At 32.3% G+C, this 18,637-nt stretch overlaps 1 protein-coding gene across 6 annotated transcripts in view; it reads left to right on the top strand.

Annotated features, from left to right (window-relative positions):
* Positions 1-18,637, top strand: part of shot (dystonin-like protein short stop) — a 696,871-nt gene that overhangs the window by 494,420 nt on the left and 183,814 nt on the right. Inside the window, exon 1 of one of the 6 annotated variants that reach the window (XM_085812143.1) lies at positions 12,603-12,717. The exons of the other annotated variants lie outside the window; for them this stretch is intronic. Within the exon in view, the coding sequence (XP_085668269.1) occupies positions 12,703-12,717 (15 nt within the window). The 5' untranslated portion in view covers positions 12,603-12,702. Of the gene's footprint in view, positions 1-12,602; positions 12,718-18,637 lie in introns of those variants that run through there. 6 annotated transcript variants of the gene reach the window in all.

The raw sequence follows: 18,637 nt of genomic DNA, 5'->3' as shown, positions 1-18,637 counted from the left end.
TGCCTTTGAAGAATTTCATTAACTATCGATTAAGATAGAACATTAAATTTTTAGTCCAAAGGCGCTTTGTCATTGAGGGACTATTTTTTTTTTTTCTTTTCGATTTTGCGTCGAATCACTCTCAATGCCCTTTTCACTTTTCAAACTTCAAAGACCAAATATTATCGCCCTGTATTATATATGAAGAAATTAAATAATGAAGAAGCTGCATAAATGTATATATGTTTCTCGTATTGTGATAAAACAACGGTAACTAGAGCCATCCAATTTTGACGTAATCCTACTGAGAATATGGGCATCTGACACCCCAAATTTGGAATTTGTTTTATTATCGATTTCATATTTTGTAAAACGTTAACGAATTTTTAATTAACAAACTCCGGGATTTCAAAGCGAGCAATGGCAGCGTTGTACAGAAAAAACATTTTTATCTCCTGCGCGTGAGACTGTGTATTGGAAATTCTAAACGTATGTTTAATTTAAAATAATTTTGCGATATTGCTCTTAAACTGAATTTTATGGTTTAAGTGCGAAGAACATGATATTTAATAAATAAAGCCAATAAACAAAATGTTAAGAAAACACCCCTTTATACGTAATTTAAAATCTGAAACCTTTCATATTTTCTTTTTTTAACATAAAATTTTATCCGTTTTTCTTGAAACTTGTTTAAAATCAGAGTAATAATCCGGAAGGAAAAAAAAGTTCCTGAATAAGTGAAAATAAGTTATATAAAATTGCCAATCGTCTGATTCGAACAGTTAGCAATTGTTGTTATCATTTTATTATAATTTCAAGTTCAGTATAATGTATTATCTTAAGAAATAATGGAACTCGTTTAGATCACATTTTTAACTTTAATGTAGAATATTTGCTGCAATATCATTTACATTTTAGTATTTAATTTTCATCTTTCAGGTTTTTATTATTGTCGAACGTTGATGTTTCCCGCGTGCCAATTTTCATTGCGATGAAATCTTACTTGAAATTCAAATATTCATAAATCTTAAAACTTTTATATTGATTCTTGGAATTTTACTTCTGTGAATTGGCATTTAACCTCCAAAATTTCTTTATTCACCATTCCTGCATTTTACGATAGAGAAAAGTGCGCCAAATTAGTAGGTATTATATTCCCCGCTTTGCTTTTGTTTATTATTAAAACGTTCTATTCCCGGATGTTTCCCAGACTCCTTTTCGTCGAGCTTCATTGGTTACCATAGAGACCCGTGAGCGAATTTGTGATAAAAGCTGTCTTTTATCAACGACTAATGCTCTACCTGCACGAAGGCGATTTTTATCAGTTTTACAGAAAAAGAATTTCATTTTTTAGCTGTATACTTCAATATGTACATTTTGTGACTTATTTGTGATTGGAAATGAGCAATTTTTCAGGAAATAAGAATTATTAATGTTTATTACATTTACGATCATTTATTTTGTAAAAAACTTTTTCTTCTTGGTAACATATATCCTATTCTGTGGCTGGTTCGGAATTAATCGTTTTCTTATAAAAAATGTCATATGTTCTGTTAGCATTATTGATAAGTATTGTTTTTTTTTTATTAAAAATAATCGTTTGCAATGCTTCACTTTTAATTTCCAAGAAATACGATAAATTATTTAGGAATGTTAACAATTGTTCTTTAGCTGACCATTTTAAAGTTATTCAGTTTTATACTAAATTAAAAATTTTTGTAGCTTCCCTTATATTTATTATGTAAAGTGTTTCATTTTTATACATTTCAGTTTTATCAGTGCTAACTGTAACTAGAGCCATCCAATTTTGAATGACGTAATCCTACTGAGAATATGGGCATCTGACACCCCAAATTTGGAATTTGTTTTATTATCGATTTCATATTTTGTAAAACGTTAACGAATTTTTAATTAACAAACTCCGGGATTTCAAAGCGAGCAATGGCAGCGTTGTACAGAAAAAACATTTTTATCTCCTGCGCGTGAGACTGTGTATTGGAAATTCTAAACGTATGTTTAATTTAAAATAATTTTGCGATATTGCTCTTAAACTGAATTTTATGGTTTAAGTGCGAAGAACATGATATTTAATAAATAAAGCCAATAAACAAAATGTTAAGAAAACACCCCTTTATACGTAATTTAAAATCTGAAACCTTTCACATTTTCTTTTTTTAACATAAAATTTTATCCGTTTTTCTTGAAACTTGTTTAAAATCAGAGTAATAATCCGGAAGGAAAAAAAAGTTCCTGAATAAGTGAAAATAAGTTATATAAAATTGCCAATCGTCTGATTCGAACAGTTAGCAATTGTTGTTATCATTTTATTATAATTTCAAGTTCAGTATAATGTATTATCTTAAGAAATAATGGAACTCGTTTAGATCACATTTTTAACTTTAATGTAGAATATTTGCTGCAATATCATTTACATTTTAGTATTTAATTTTCATCTTTCAGGTTTTTATTATTGTCGAACGTTGATGTTTCCCGCGTGCCAATTTTCATTTTTTTTTTTTTTTTCCATGCATACGATGATTATGAGAGAGTTTCCTTAGAAAGTCCACCACGAAGGCATCCGTTGCTTTAAGCAGATAGCTCTTTCAGCTTTTACCTTCTTTGGTCTAATAAAACATCTGCTTTACTTTTAATATGAAATGAGCTACCCATTTTATCTTTATCTCTTTATAAACATCGTTATCATGAGAAACTGTTAAATGCATGCGAGTTTTAAAAGATTTGTTGATTCGTTAATATTTGCTACTAATGGAAGTTGCTAAACTTGCAGATTTCGATGTCCTTCCATTGTTTCCCAAAGCGAATAAATAACACTATTGCTGCAAGTAGTTTATTTTTACCTAACCAGCATTTTGCATTACTAAAAAGCATGCCCCCCCTTTTTTTTTTCCATTAAAAAATGCATCTTTTCGAACTTTCTTGTCGGACTTTTCATTCTGCAAAAGTGTATAATTCGGCATTAAATCAAAAAGAACTGCCGGTACTTACGTATTATCGCAACCAGGTTGGCGCGATTTGTAAGTTTGAGTAAAAAAGTATGAATAGAAAGAAAATGTACATTTATTAATTACAGATAATTTTTAATACAGTTTTTTATACTATTTTGTTTTAAAATATAAAATAGCAATTAAACCCTTCCGCTTTCGAATTTGAATAAGTTGCAGAATTATTTTTTCGGCGGAAATCTTTTGCTATTGGTTTTAGCACGGATTGAAAACCGTATTCGCCATAACCATGTACACGTCGACTTATTTTTACTTAAAAAAAAATCCCAGAATTGCACAAAAATGGCATTGCGCACACTCTTGACTTTATCCATGTACACTGCTATTTTCTCATAAATTACAAAAATTTGCACGAAAATGCAGGAAAATTTTGTGAATCTCCACATGCTCTTTTTACAAAACTACGTATAACACGTAGGGTTGCCGTAAGTAGGGTCGCCAAATTTGGCAATTTATGCGAATTTTGGCCTGGTTGCGTTAATACGTAAGTACCGAACTGCCAAAAATTAAATAAGATTAAAAATGTGAATTTTAATCTGTTAAAAATTAGGAATCGTAATTTGTTAAAAAAATCAAAGTGTTAAGAAAGTAAAATGTTAGAAATTAGACAAATAATTTGAGTTTTTTAAAATGTGAACATGCATTTGGCAACGCTGTACGGCTTTTTTTTTTTTTTTTTTTTTTAAATCTCCAGCGTGCGAGATTGTGTATCCGAAATTCTAAAGATATGCTCTTTTAAATATTTTGTGATATTGCTGTTTAATTGAATTTTATGGTTCAAGAGCGAAGAATATGATATTTAATGAATAAAAGTAACATACAAAACGTTAAAAAACGCCCCTTTGGGCGTAATATAAAGCTTTCAGATTTGTTTGTTTGTTTTCTTTTGCCGTGAATAGTGAAACAATAATAGTTAACCCAAATTATTTGCAAATTAAAAATATTTTTGTGTGACGAAGAATGAAATATTTTTGGACTTAGCTGTGATTACAACATTTCCTTCTGCTATACATAAGGAAGATCCTGTTGTTTTACAAACGTATTACGGAGAAAAGGCGCTTTATTTTGTTCTCTTTTTCCGAATATTTCCTGCCATTCACTGTCGGGTTACGCATCGCTTAATCCTCCAGCCGTCTGCCTGCCGAGGTCGGGCCCTGTACCATCGCGTGAAAATGACAACACGATATTTTCCAAGCGAAGGTCGTGCTTTAAAAACTGCCGGCATACCTTATCAGATGCCATTGTGACGTGCATTTATTTCTACTTTCATTGTATGCGTCGATCTATCGCCTCAACACCTACCTCCTTTCCCGGGGCACACGGAATTTTTTAACACTTTTGCTGTGTTCGAGTTTTAGCGCCGTTATAGTAAACCCTCACACTTTATCCATGTCAAGGCTTGTGGCGCCGAATGCAATCAAGCCCATTTAAGGGAAAGATACAACTCCGAGAGCAGTGATTCATTGGGGAGTTGTTACGCCACTTCTAATGAAAAACTGGTTGACTTTATTTGGGGTGGCGAACTTTTCATGAATGCACCGGTTTTGTAATTCTTTTGGTTGTTTTGAAATCACCTGTTTAGAACCTTGTGTGGCAGACGATTGCTCGTCTGTAATAGAGGATCACTGAGTGGATAAATCGTTACTTAGAAAGCTGATGCCACCTGTTATTTCTCCAATTGCGCGGAATACGATTTTTAATATTATTGAATTTATAGTATTTTACCCACCGCTTTTACAATATAACGCATTCTCTACTGTGCTTTTTTTTTTATGCTGCAGTTCGTTCTATGTGTACTGAAAGGGGTATTTGAAATGAACGCACAAAATTTTTTTATTTCGTCATGTGTGTGAAATATGGGTACTTTTCCATTTCGCCGGCGCAAATCTCGCCAAGCAGACTTTGTTGGTGACAGCATACATTATACACATAAAAAATGTTAGTTCTAAGAATTTTTTTTTGTTTTGAAGGCTTAAACATTTTAATATGATTTAAAATTTTGTAAAAAGCCAATAAATAAAGACAATAAATTTGTAAAAAGACATTTATTTAGGAATTTACTATGCTTTCATGGTTCAACATCCTGATTCGCCGGTTCGTATCACGTGGCACCAAGTGATCTCATCTCACGTAAACTACGCTACAAAAATCTAATTCTTTCAGTAATTATCTAAATTAATTTCAAGTTAAATCTTAATTTGTAATACAAGTTTAAATGCGAGAATTATTTCAATTCGTACGAATAGTTTACTCAGAAATTACGTGAAACCGCAGTTCTTTACTTCGCTATGCGTTCTCCTTAGGATGGATGAATTTAACCCTTTTCTATATTTTCGCCTTCGGGTGAGCGATGTGATTGCATCCTAATTGACTTAATTACCGCGAATGGTCTTAGGGCATAAAACTGAACTATCTTTTTTTTGATACTCTTATGCCGGACTGTCGCTGTAGAGCACGCGACGTTGCCGGCTCTATGACTAAGTATCCCAATAGGGCACAAGACGTTGAGCAGTCTGGACGGGCAGTGAGAAAGCGTCGGAAATGCGAAAAGGGGAGTGACCAGCGTCACAAGAAGAAAGAAAACCAAGAAAGCCGCGCGCATGGAGAGGCTAAAGACAAGTGGGTGTCTGGTAGTGTTGTATCATGATAAGTGGGTGGTTAAGACTTGAGAATAAGTCTGAGAAAAGTTTTATTATGTAAATCAGATATCGTAAGATATAACATACAATACAAATACAAAACACATAAATAAAAGATACAAATGATAGAATATAACATATATACACTATATACAAATTTACACTATTTACAGGAAAATCCGTGAAAGCGAACTAAGTAGTGAAATTATCGTCACGGGTGAGGTGCGCCGCGTAAGGTCTGATGCAACTGTCTTCCCTCAAAGGTAGATAGTCAAAAACTTTAAAGGCCCACCAGCGGCCGAGCGGTAAAGTCGCTGAACACTGGTAGTTCGGTTCGAGGTTCGAATCCCGCGAACGGGCTGGCTGCATGGGTGTTTTCGTGGTTTTTCCCCATGTGTAACGTGTATACGAGCCAGTTTCCCTTGGAAAGTCCTCCACGAAAGGCATCCCTCCCCTTAGGCAGATAGCCCTAGTGTGCTTTGCTATAATTAAATACACCACACCACACCACCACAAAAACTTTAAAATGACGTAAAAAGTGAACTATCTTGTAAACATTGTATGTAATTGTATGCCAGTATTGAAAGAAACAATCAATCTGATAAGAAAAGGCTGCGACTTCTTTTGAAAATGAAGCGTAAAAGGTTACCAGCGAAGATATTCCATTTGGCGTCAGTTGTACCATTATTGGCGACTTTATCGTTTGCGCCTTCAAAACAGAAAAGTACCGAAATATGCAAACTGTTTTAGAAGCTCAAAATTAATCATTCTTTAGTAAGAAAAATGTCACTTTTTGCCATTTTTTACCGTACTTTTAACTTGCTTTCATTCTGAATAGTAGAAAAATGTAGATGAATAATTCAGGATTTGCGAGCTGTTCTGCAAGAAATACTGCTTTTGGGAAAGTATACTCTGCCCAAAGATATTGTAGGAAAATAAAATTCCGATTTCTTTTTAAAATTACTTACTTGGCAGAAAATTGCTATGTTTGCCATCAGAGTTTTGGTTTGGTTTACTTGATTATGGCAAAGGCGCGAGGGCTATTTGCCCAACAGGAGATATGCCTTCGTGGAGGACTTCCTAAGAGAAATTGCCCCACCAGAGGCCGAGCGGTAAACTCGGTGAACACTGATCGTTCGGTCTGAGGTTCGAATCCCGCGAGCGGGTTGACTGCATGGGCGTTTTCGTGGTTTTCTCCATGGGAAACTTGTATACGAGGAAGTTTCCCTTAAAAAGACCTTCACGAAGACACCCCTTCCATTAAGTAAATAGTCCTCGACGCTTTGCCATAATCACATAAGCCAAACCAAACTATCCATTAATCAATGATAAATGGACTGCAACTATTTTGCAAAATTATCTCAAACATACTTTCTACAAGCTCATTTGCAGCTCGTAAAATAAGCTGTTTGCCAATGGTAGGAGGATTGTTACATCTGGCTGTTTTATGTGAAACTTACAAAGAGTAAGTAAAGTTTTTCTATTCACAAAGTTTTTTTTAAAATTATTTTTGCTTTTCTTATGAGATTAATTTTAATTAAAAGAGTTAACAGTGTTTTGCTAATGTACTTACTAAGAAGCGTTTCTGAATGTCTCTTAAGTTAATTAGGTTTCATGCTGTATGCTGCTAAAATTGTTGAGCAAATTGTACACTGCGCAAAAAAAAAAGGGGGGGGTTGAATGGTGGCATTTCTATATCTCCCGTTCTAGTAGGTCGATTGACGAAATTCAACGTGCGTTTTTCATGTCTCGAAACCTCGAATTAGGATATGTATTAGATTTATATATATAGCATTGTTCTAATATAGGTATTTTGACACAAAATCGGACTTTTTCTGAAGTGACATGCCAATTTGTTTTTCTATATTTCGACTCGAATTGTGCAATACTGCAAAAGTTTGTGAAAATCGCACGAGTAGTTTTTAAAAAATTAGCTCTCAAAATTTTAGCTGGTCAATGTTAATTGAATTTTATATATATTTATTAATATCTCTTTTTTTAATTAAACTTTATTTGATTCCTTCTTCCAGAATTCGAAATTTATTTTTAACCCAAATATAATTCTCACATTTTTTTACGATTTATTAAAAAAAATTTTTTTTACCTATACAATTTTTAACATCATCTTAAATTAGATGTATTTCTAGGCACACGATCAAAAAATTAAGAGTTTCTTTATTTAAAATTTTCTAATTTATACATGAATTTACATATTGGCGCGTTTTGAAATTTGGCGTATATGTTATAAACGATATTAACGCCAAATGTGGTTTATGCCACTCCGTTAAAATTATTTGAAATTACTTTTCCTTCGCTCGTGTACAGTGAAAGAAAGGGAAAGGAAAATAGGTTGCTATAAATTAAGAAGTTCGCCAAGTGAATTATTCTTGGCGCAAACTGAAAAAAATGCGCCAAGATAAATTTTTGAATTTCTTCGTAAATTTCGCACCAAATTTTACAAAATGTAATATTTAGGCATAATTTGAGTCGTAGAATCGAGACACTGGAAAAAAAAAAAAAAAGCATGTCATTTCAGAAAAAGTCCGATTTTGTGTCAAAATACCTATATTAGAACAACGCCATATATATATATATATATATATATATATATATATATATATATAAATCTAACGTATATCGGTACTTTTCCATTTCGCCAGCGCAAATCTCGCCAAGCAGACTTTATTGGCGACAACATACAATATGCACAAATAAAAAATGTTAACGAATGTTAGTTCTAAGAATTTTTTTTATTTTAAAGGCATAAACATTTTAATATCGCTAAAATTTTGTAAAAAGCCAATGAATAAAGACAAAAAAATTGTAGCTTATTTAATGTTTTTACCCATTTGTAGCGATTTCATCAAAAAAGATAAAAATTAAAAAAAAAAAAAAAAAGTAATTCGAATTTTGAAAAAATCGCTTCGAGGTGCACTGGCTCTTGTATAGATGCACCTATGTACCAAATTTCGTAGTCCTGGGTCTATTCGCTTACGCGCAGCACGAACAAATTAGAGATTACAGTGTTTGCTATCATTTCCTTTCAAAATTTAACCGGCGGAATGGGCAGGGAGACATTAGTTTTTGCTGGAAAGGAATCTGCGTAAAGTGTGTATGTTTTTGGTATCGCTTTCGAAAGCAAAATCGTCTGCCGTGTTTCACAGAATGCGAATGACGTCAGTGAGCACTAAAGCGTAGCCACCACCCATTGAAAATAAAATAGAGGAGATCATTATTTCTTTTAGCCTATCTCTCACGCGTGGAAAAAATTTTCAGTGGAAAGTTTTCGCGAAAGGGAAATTATATAACAAGCTACAGATTAAGGGAACAGATTTTACAAAGGCTTTTTCCCTGTGGGCGGGTTGGCCACTAATGATTTGCCTTAAATAACTGATTAAATAATCAATTAATTCGTTTTAATTAATTGTATGAATGTATTTTGTAACAAAGTATTCAAAAAATTTTACTTTTAATTATCTAAATGCAGTTCAAGATATAATTACTCTTACTGAAACACTATGCTTTTTTTGAGCCCAGAGGGACGTTAAAACCCAAAGGCAGTCTCAAAACTGCATTTTGCGTCCTTTCATTTTCTGCGTTGATTCACTTTTCAAACTGTTGCCACCAAATATTGCCGTAATATAAAATCTGAAACTTATTTTTCCGTGTTTTTTTAACAAATAAACGAAAAAAAAAATCTGGTTTATTTCGTCTGATTCAAAACAAATATTAAATGGTAAGAGAGAGGGGGGGGAAATCGTTACGGACAATGTAGATTCTTGCATGCGATATGATCCTATACTTTTTCATGCTTCATTGAGTACAGCCACATATAGTTTCTAAATTTATGTATGTTGTTGTGAGAGAAATAATCATTATGAACTGATCGTTTGTTCAGAATGTTTTTCGGTGATTCTTTATTGCGATTTCTCTGAATGGAATAATTTTCGTAACATTTGGATATTTTTCTTTGAAGCCTTTCTTAATTTTGGATATATATATATATATATATGCGCGAAAAATTTTCATTTTTTGCATTTAGTCTCAAAATGTAATTGTAATAATTATAAACTGCATATCACTTTTCAAATTGTTGTCACCAAATGGTATAGCCCTGTATTATTTTTTAAGAAACTAACTAATGAAGAATCTGCATGTATTCTAATCTCCTTGTATGTACGTATGTACCTCGCATTGTGAGAAAATGATAGCACCCACATTTTGAATAACGTAGCCCTCCACCCGAACATGTGCAATTTTTTAAAAATTTTAAGTGGCCTGTACTAGCCGTTATAAGCGGTCGTCACTACTAAGGCCAAAGCGGTGGTCACTTTATTATAGAGGCACCGAATAGATGGACCACCGTTGCTTCCTGTGGAGGGATAGAGTGGCAGTTCGAGTCACTAACCACTTTCCTGTCTGGGCCGCGAATATATGTGCTCTGAAGGATAGGATGGGATTGGGATTATTCAGTTATGGCAAAGCACACGAGGGCTATCTGCCTAAAGGGAGGGATGCCTTCGTGGAGGACTTTCACCACCAAAACGCCCATGCCCGTTCGCGGGATTCGAACTTCGGACCGAACTACCAGTGTTCAGCGTCTTTACCGCTCGGCCGCTGGTGGGCCCACCCGGGAGGATGAATTTCGAAAATTATTTCATAATCGTTTATTATTTCATATTTTATAAAACTGCAATGAATTTCTGATTAACAGACTCATCGATTTGAAAGTGAGCTATGGGACGCTGTTCGAAATAAAACATTTTTATCTCCAGCGTGCGAGACTGTATATCCTGGAAATTTTAAAAGATGTGTTGCATTTAAATATTTTGTGATTTTGCTATTGAATCGAATTTTGTGTGGCGTAATTGCGAAGAACGGGATAATTAATAAATGGAGTTAACATACAAAACGTTAATAATTATAAGAATTTTCGGATGAGTTAATGTCGTGTTTGTCATAATTTAAGAAATGAGTTAAGCTAGTTTGGTATTTATCATGAATTTGATAGAAGCTTTTATTAGGTTATTGGGTATGTACCATTAAGTTACATAAGGACAAGCTTAGCGCATTGAGGAAAAGGGACACCAAGGTCCTTTAGGATTTAGGAAAGGGGAGCATCATAACAATTTTCCATCGCCGATTTTATCATGGTAACAGACTATGATAACATGGTTTAAGACCGAGAAAGAAATGGAAAGAAGACGTACATTTTAAATGAGGGGCATTTGGGGGTCTATGTAACCGTTAAACACCCATTTATAAAAATTAATTCTTTTGATAAATCAAAATATGTACAAAATATGTACAATAAAGTGTGTACACGAACTTGTAAAAACAAATGGGAAGAGTCCTCTTTCTGCGGTCGCGCCTAGATGAGATTTTTATTGCGCATGCGCTAGGAGGAGAAATCGAGGCGTTGAATAAATGTGAGAGGAAAGGCAAAATCCCACACGCAAATCAAAATCTTTAAAAGTATACTCAGGGCTTCTAGAAGTCTTAATCTGGCCCTGAATGTATTGGAGGATTTTTGAATATATCAAAGGATTTTCTTTGATGGGCTGCTTGACCCCCCCCTTTTTTTTTCTTCCAAATTTTGCTTCACCCTTCACCTTTCTTGTGCGCGATGCCGTTTTTAAAGCAATATATATGTTTGGTAAAGCAATGTGATAGCAGGGTCGATCCTAGCGGGGAGCAAGATTGTGCACAGCAAAACGATTATCAAACTTGTTATATGTCTTTAAAAAAAGGGCGGCCAATTTTAATATGCACATGGGCAGCCGATGGCCACTACAACCACTCACAAAAAGGAAATGTATATGAAAAATATAAACAGTTTGTTTAATAAGAATAAATAGTAAATTAAATTTAAATAATTCTCTTTCGCCTTGCTGCAAGGAATGAAATTTGAATTTAACAAATTTTCTCTACTCTTAAAAAAGCTAATTTAAATTTAAGTTTTAAATTATGAAAATTTAATTGTAAAAATTTGAAAGATTATTATTGCTTCAAACTAATTTACAATATCATTTAAATTCAGAGAGCATATATAAATAAATTGCAAGTATCTAAATCCATGAAAAAATATTTAATAATGCAAAATTAATCCTAAAAATTTTAAAGAATTTTTAAGACTAAATTAATTTGCATAAAGTGAATAATTGTTTTGAATATTACAATACCCGTGCCTATATGGATGATGAAGCACGGATTGAGTAATTGAAGGGTTAAATTTGGAGGCAACTTCCTCCTGAAAAGATCTGTCTCTTGCCTGCTCAACTACTATTCACTTTATGCAAATTAATTTAGTCTTAAAAATTCTTTAAAATTTTTAGGATTGATTTTGGATTATTGAATATTTTTTCATGATTTAATATACTTGCAATTAATTTACATATGCTCTCTGAATTTAAATGATATTGTAAATTAGTTCGCAGTAATAATAATCTTTTAAATTTATACAATTAAATTTTCATAATTTAAAATTTAAATTAGCTTTTTTACGAATAGAGAAAATTTGTTAAACTGAAATATAAACAGCTTAGCATGGAGCCTCAGCCCGCTCTGCTATACTTCTTGAAATCACGATTACGAAAAACGCGCTTCAAGCTCCAACTCAAAAACGCTGTTAAAACACTTTCGCTGAATAATCTTCGTTGAGCGCCATCTAGTAGGCGAAAAGAAGCGCAAATTTTTTTCTCGGCTAGTGGCATATTGTGCTTCTCGCTGGCCAACATCTGAGTCTGCTTTTTAGCTGACATTAATTAACATGGACTACGCTTGCGTCAATTATGTACTCATAATTTCTGCAGATCACAATGTTTGCTGATCGAGGAAATAGGTTTACTTGCATGTAAACTGTTTTCATGCTGATATATTATTTCCTCTATCTCTCGCGTCTAATTTTGCATTTGTCGCTGAGGCTTCTGGGTAACTCAAGTTACTTACCGTTCTTATTTTTATCCGTGTCGCATCGCGAAGAACATGTCTCCTCCCTCGAATATAAAATAACGATAACGAGATAACGCTTGACTTCCGTCATTGAAAGTACAGAAATTTCTATGTATAAATATAAGGTAGGCAAAATTTTGCAGTTCATGTGTGTTTTCGATGTGTGCTTTCATTGTCGAAATTTTGATGATTCATTAGAACGTGTTCCTTTCTATAAACTAATACTTACGGAAGTAAAGGCTTAAGATAAAGATGATATTAAATTTTAATTTTTAGATTTGGTGAATATCCTTTGATTATTTATTTCATACGGAAAGCATCGAGAAATCAATATTTTGTTAATCTTTGTATTCTTAATGTCAGAGTAAGCTAATTTCCATAATTAATCAACACAAGAATGTTTTATTCGAATTTCTGTTCTACCTAACTGAATTATCGTACTTCAGTAGCAAATATTAAAATAACACGATTGTATTATAATATTCGAGTGCAGAAAATATGTGTTACATTATTTGATAATTTCTTGCTTTTAAAAGTTGTTAAAATTCAGATTTAGAATACAAGGAACAATTAATAAAGTATCTGTTTTGGTTTTATGACTTGTCATGTAATCATATCTACTGAAAGTAAAACCTAAAACAAGTAAACATGATTCAAGATAACCGACCTTGTTCAAAAAGGGCCGATTTTGGCCAAAAATCTATTTTTTTATTTTTATTTATTTATTTATTTAACTTTTAAGGCCACATGCTTAACTATCAAAAACAAATTTTCTCTTCTTGTATTAGAAGTGGAGATATACCAGTTTTTCTGACAGACGACAAATTGGAAGTTATTGTTTGTCACACCGGAAGTTTAAAGGGCAAATTACAGATGCAATTTTTATGTTATTTAAAAAATAATTTCAAGTATTTCAATATGTCTTGAGAATCTGGCAGAACGTGTCCTATTTTCTCATTTTCGTTTGGCAACGTGAATAGTTACGTATATATATATGTCATGTGACGTTAAATTGAAACCTTTGAGAGCTGTTTATTTATTTATTAATTTTTATTTTTTATATTATTTATTTATTATTTTTATGAGTTATGTTCACAGCAACCATGATAACTCTAAAAGTTCCTTATAGAATCTTTTGACATTTTTTTCACAGAGTTTATATATTATTATGCGTGATCTAGAACAGCGGTTAGAAAATTAACCTTGTAGAGAATTTAAATTATATCATTTTTCCTTCAATAGCGTATGTATTTTTAGTCCAAAGGGGCTTTGTTCCTGAGGGACTATGTTTTCGTTTTGCGCCGAATCACTCTGAATATCCGTTTCACTTTTCAAACTGTTGCCACTGAATATTATCGCCCTGTATTATATCTGAAGAAATTAAGTAGTGAAGAATCTGCATAAATGTATGTATGTTTCTCCCATTGTGCTAAAACAACGGTACCTATAACCATCCAATTTTGAATGACGTAATCCTACTGCGAACATGGGCATATGGAAGCCCAAATTTGAAATTTGGAAATTGTTTTATGATCGATTTCATATTTTGTAAAACTTTAACGAATGTTTGATCAACAAACTCAGGGATTTCAAAGCGAGCAATGGCAGCGTTGTACAGAAAAAACGTTTTTATCTCCAGCGCATGAGACTGTGTATCGGAAATTCTAAAGATAGGCTCAATTTAAAATTATTTTTCAATATTGTTCTTGAACTGAATTTTATGGTTTAAGTGCGAAGAACATGATATTTAGTAAATAAAGGTAACATACAAAATGTTAAAAAAACGCCTCTTTAGACGTAGTTTAAAATCTGAAACCTTTCAGGTTTTCTTTTATATTTTGCTTATTATCAGAGCTTCGGAGTCGGGCAGATTTTTTGGGTAAAAGGAGTCGGAGCTGGAGTCACTCCGACTCCAGTTTTTGTTGGACAGTTTGAATTTGAAATGAAATTAAAATGAATTGAAAAAAAATAATGACAAGCTGAGTTATTATTTTTATTTACGGACTGTATACGTTAATAAATAGTCATTTTCTATTTTATTGACATATTAATAAATAAATATAAGGATGGATGTAATATTTGCCATTGGCAATTAAACTGATTCATTTAATTGCAAATCTCACTGGTAAATTTAGGTAAGCAGCAGTAGCAGCAAGAACTCCTAAAATTGATGCCATTCTTAGGAAGCGAGCAGGAAAAAGAGCAATTATTGATCAAGCAACGCGATAAGGAATCACATATTTGATGATAAAGAGATTTTTAGAATTAAGAACATTTTTAGAAATAGATAATCCTAATGTTTCACTAACAGAAAGACTGTGGAATGATCTTGCAGATTTGGAAGCTCTTCTTTCTACACCAAAGAAAGCTGCAATCTGAGGAATTGACAGGAGGCGAGAATGGAAGAATGGGATGTTTGTTCTTTCTCAGATGGAGGGTTTATTGCAGAAGGAATCATTTCTTCAATAAAGAAAAGAGAAACTAGTTTGCTAGACAATGAGAATCTTGCTGGGTTTAATATATGTAGATCCGAAACACCGAATTTTCTTGGATGACGAACAAATTAAAAAGGCAAAGAAAGTCATCTATGAACTTTTATTAAGAATGCAATTATTCTCAGAACAATTGGAGAATTCGAATCAGGACAGTCAAACTGTAGGCATTGCAATTGAGTCTCTATCATCCTCTTCCAGTGATGAATTAAATTTTAAGAAATATTTTTGGGTAATATTGAAAAGGCTAAGACAAAGCGAATGAAAATAAAGAACCAAAAGTCTTTAGATATAAAAATGAAAAAATACAAACAAGATTTTTTACACGGCCTTTGAAGAAATAGAGAAATATGATTGCGCTTGCAAGACACCTCTTTTAGAACTTATAAAAATCTATCCTGAAAAGTTAAAAGAAGTAGCTCTAAGAGCTCTTCCTCCTACTCAAGTTAGTGTCGAAAGACTCTTCTCAGCTCTGAAGTTTATCCAATCGGATCTATGGGCCTCCAACAAAGGTCTTGCCGAAGCTACACTGTTTCTTAGAAATGACTAATGCCAGTTTTTCTATTCATAATAAATGCTAATTAATTTAAATAATTTGCATACCATCAATTTTTCTTCTGTAGTATCTATTACTTCTTTTATATTAAAAAAATAAGCTGTAACCCATGCGTAGATGTTTACATATATATATGTAATAATAAAATTCCATAGTCAAGAATACACTTAAAATTCTAACTGTATGTTCTTTTCATTTTTAATGGCGACGTTCTCTTATTTGAAAGTACGTGGAATTAAATCAACAGCCCCGTAGTCAAGTTGTTTTTCCCGCCTTTTCTACACGTACAGTTATAGAATTTTCTGGAAATATTTAAAGCGAACTGGATTGGCTGACGTCATTTCTTGGAAGCTCCGTATTTCCAGTGGCTATAAAAGAACTCGCAAAAGAATATCGGGGCTTTTTCTTAAATGTCACAATGCAGTAAACTTCATACAAAATGTAGTTCTTTTTTATTTACTCCGAATATCTGATTTTGTAACTGCTATTTCTCCTGACGAATAATAAATGGATCCTGTTTATACATATATATAAGAAAGTCGGAGTCATTAAAATTCCAGGAGTCGAAGTCGATCATTTTCCCTACCGACTACACAGCCCTATTTAATATTATTATTATAATTTTTGAGTGTTGACTAACTTATTCGGCCATAATTACTACTGGGTCTATATTTTCCAACTATTCTACTTTACTGTATTGTTATGTTTAATATATGTTGTTACATATATTAAACAACATAAAGTCAAAAAATATGTTTTTATCATCATTTTCTTGTCAGTGATGGTTAATGTTTTTGTTTATCGCTTTTATAGTGATATTTAAGTATGAGGGTAATAGAAGGAAAACTCTCGTAAATTCTGAAATTTAACAAACATTTTGTAGAAAGCCTTTCGAACGAGATCCGTTACCTGAATAAACTGATCGCTTATTTTTCGTACTCATTTAATACTAGTTTTAAAAGCTCATGTTCGATAATTTTGCATATCAGAATTCGAAATTTAAAAAAAAAAAAAAAAGGTAGAATAAAATCTAGAAGCACTGAGATTTTATATTACGCTCAAAAGGAACCTTTTCTTAACGTTTTTTGTGTTACCTATATTTATTGAATATCATGTTCTTAGCCCGTAACCCACATATATTTATAATTTCCGCACTGGAGATAAAGCTGTTATTTTCCGTAGAATGCTCGCTCTGAACGCGTTGAGTTTGTTAATCAAAAATTCGTTAAAGTTTTACAAAATATGAAATAGATTAAAACAAATTCGAAATTCGGCGGTCCAGATGCCCCTGTTCGGGTGGAGGATTATTCAAAATTTGATGGCTCTAGATACTATCGTTTTTGTCACAGTGCGAGAAACATGCATGTATTCATGCAGATTCTTCATTATTTAATTTCTTTAAATATAATACAGGGCGATAATGTTTGGTAACAACAATTTGCAAGGAGACATGGACATTTACAGTAAAACAGCGCAAAATGCCGCTTCGAAACTAACAGCCTTTCTAGGTTATCGCCCCTTTGGGCTAATAAGTTAAATTAACAGTAAATGAATAATAATAAAAAAAATCTTATGCAAAACTAAAAATAAATTTAAAAAATAATCACTATGAAATACAAGCAAAATTAATTATTACGGCTAAATACAATTTTAATATTAGAATTAAATGTATAAAATTTTTTAAGGAGTCAAAAGTGTTTATCACTATGATGTATTTTGAAATAAAATTCCTTTATAGAAATTGTGCTATAATACCCATCTATAATTTTAAAAAAGCAGCCCAATTTAGAATTTTAAACAAAACTTGCAGATTCTTCATGCAGATTCTTCATTATTTAATTTCTTTAAATATAATACAGGGCGATAATGTTTGGTAACAACAATTTGCAAGGAGACATGGACATTTACAGTAAAACAGCGCAAAATGCCGCTTCGAAACTAACAGCCTTTCTAGGTTATCGCCCCTTTGGGCTAATAAATTAAATTAACAGTAAATGAATAATAATAAAAAAAATCTTATGCAAAACTAAAAATAAATTTAAAAAATAATCACTATGAAATACAAGCAAAATTAATTATTACGGCTAAATACAATTTTAATATTAGAATTAAATGTATAAAATTTTTTAAGGAGTCAAAAGTGTTTATCACTATGATGTATTTTGAAATAAAATTCCTTTATAGAAATTGTGCTATAATACCCATCTATAATTTTAAAAAAGCAGCCCAATTTAGAATTTTAAACAAAACTTTCAAAAATTCGTTTTTAAATATTTTAGTATTTTTTACTTGTTTACACCAATAAAAAGCATAAAAATTGCGAGAGAAAATTGCTTGTTTGAAATTTTCTATTAGTTGAGATTTAAAATATTATTTTCTAAAAGAAGTAGTTAAATTTCCTTACAGCATAGGAAAAGCTAAAAAAATATCCAGCTGTGAAAGCATGCAAAAGCTTTATAATTATTTGGAACGTTAATTATGCTTGATAAATATGCTAAATTTTTAAAAATCAATCTGAATTTCTAAAATAAAAATATGTAGAAATTCTAATTTCTAAAATAAGGCGCTAGAACCAGCTTTTTCTTAACAATTATACACCCTGCAATAGGCAACCACTGTTAAATTTCTGCAAGTCGTCCCTACTCCTCCGGATGTGATCAAGGTGACAGCCGGCAACGCCTCAGACGAGGGAGAAAACCCATTTGGGTTAGTCTATTTCTTATAAGGTCCATGTTTATAGTGAATCAACACAAAATCGCAAAACGGAAACTATAGTCCTTCTGGGACAAAACCCCTTTGGACTTGCTGACGTGAAGACCGACTATATATGTAATGATTTACTGTGGGTTATGGTTGCAGTTTTTCAAATTTCGTAGAAAGCGATATGCAGTGCTTTACTTGAGTAGCGCTATATTTTGTCTTTCTAATTGTTTCATTAATTAACTGGTTCGTAGTTTTTTTCATTTATAGAAAAAGATTGAATGTCATTTTTTACTT

Source organism: Stegodyphus dumicola, chromosome 2 (assembly GCF_044657685.1).
Source record: "Stegodyphus dumicola isolate Sdum_Otavi_A_Nest chromosome 2, ASM4465768v1".
In the NCBI taxonomy this organism is placed as follows: Eukaryota; Metazoa; Arthropoda; class Arachnida; order Araneae; family Eresidae; genus Stegodyphus; species Stegodyphus dumicola.
The sequence above is the reverse complement of the archived record's forward strand: the minus strand, read 5'-3'. Positions and strand labels throughout refer to the sequence as shown.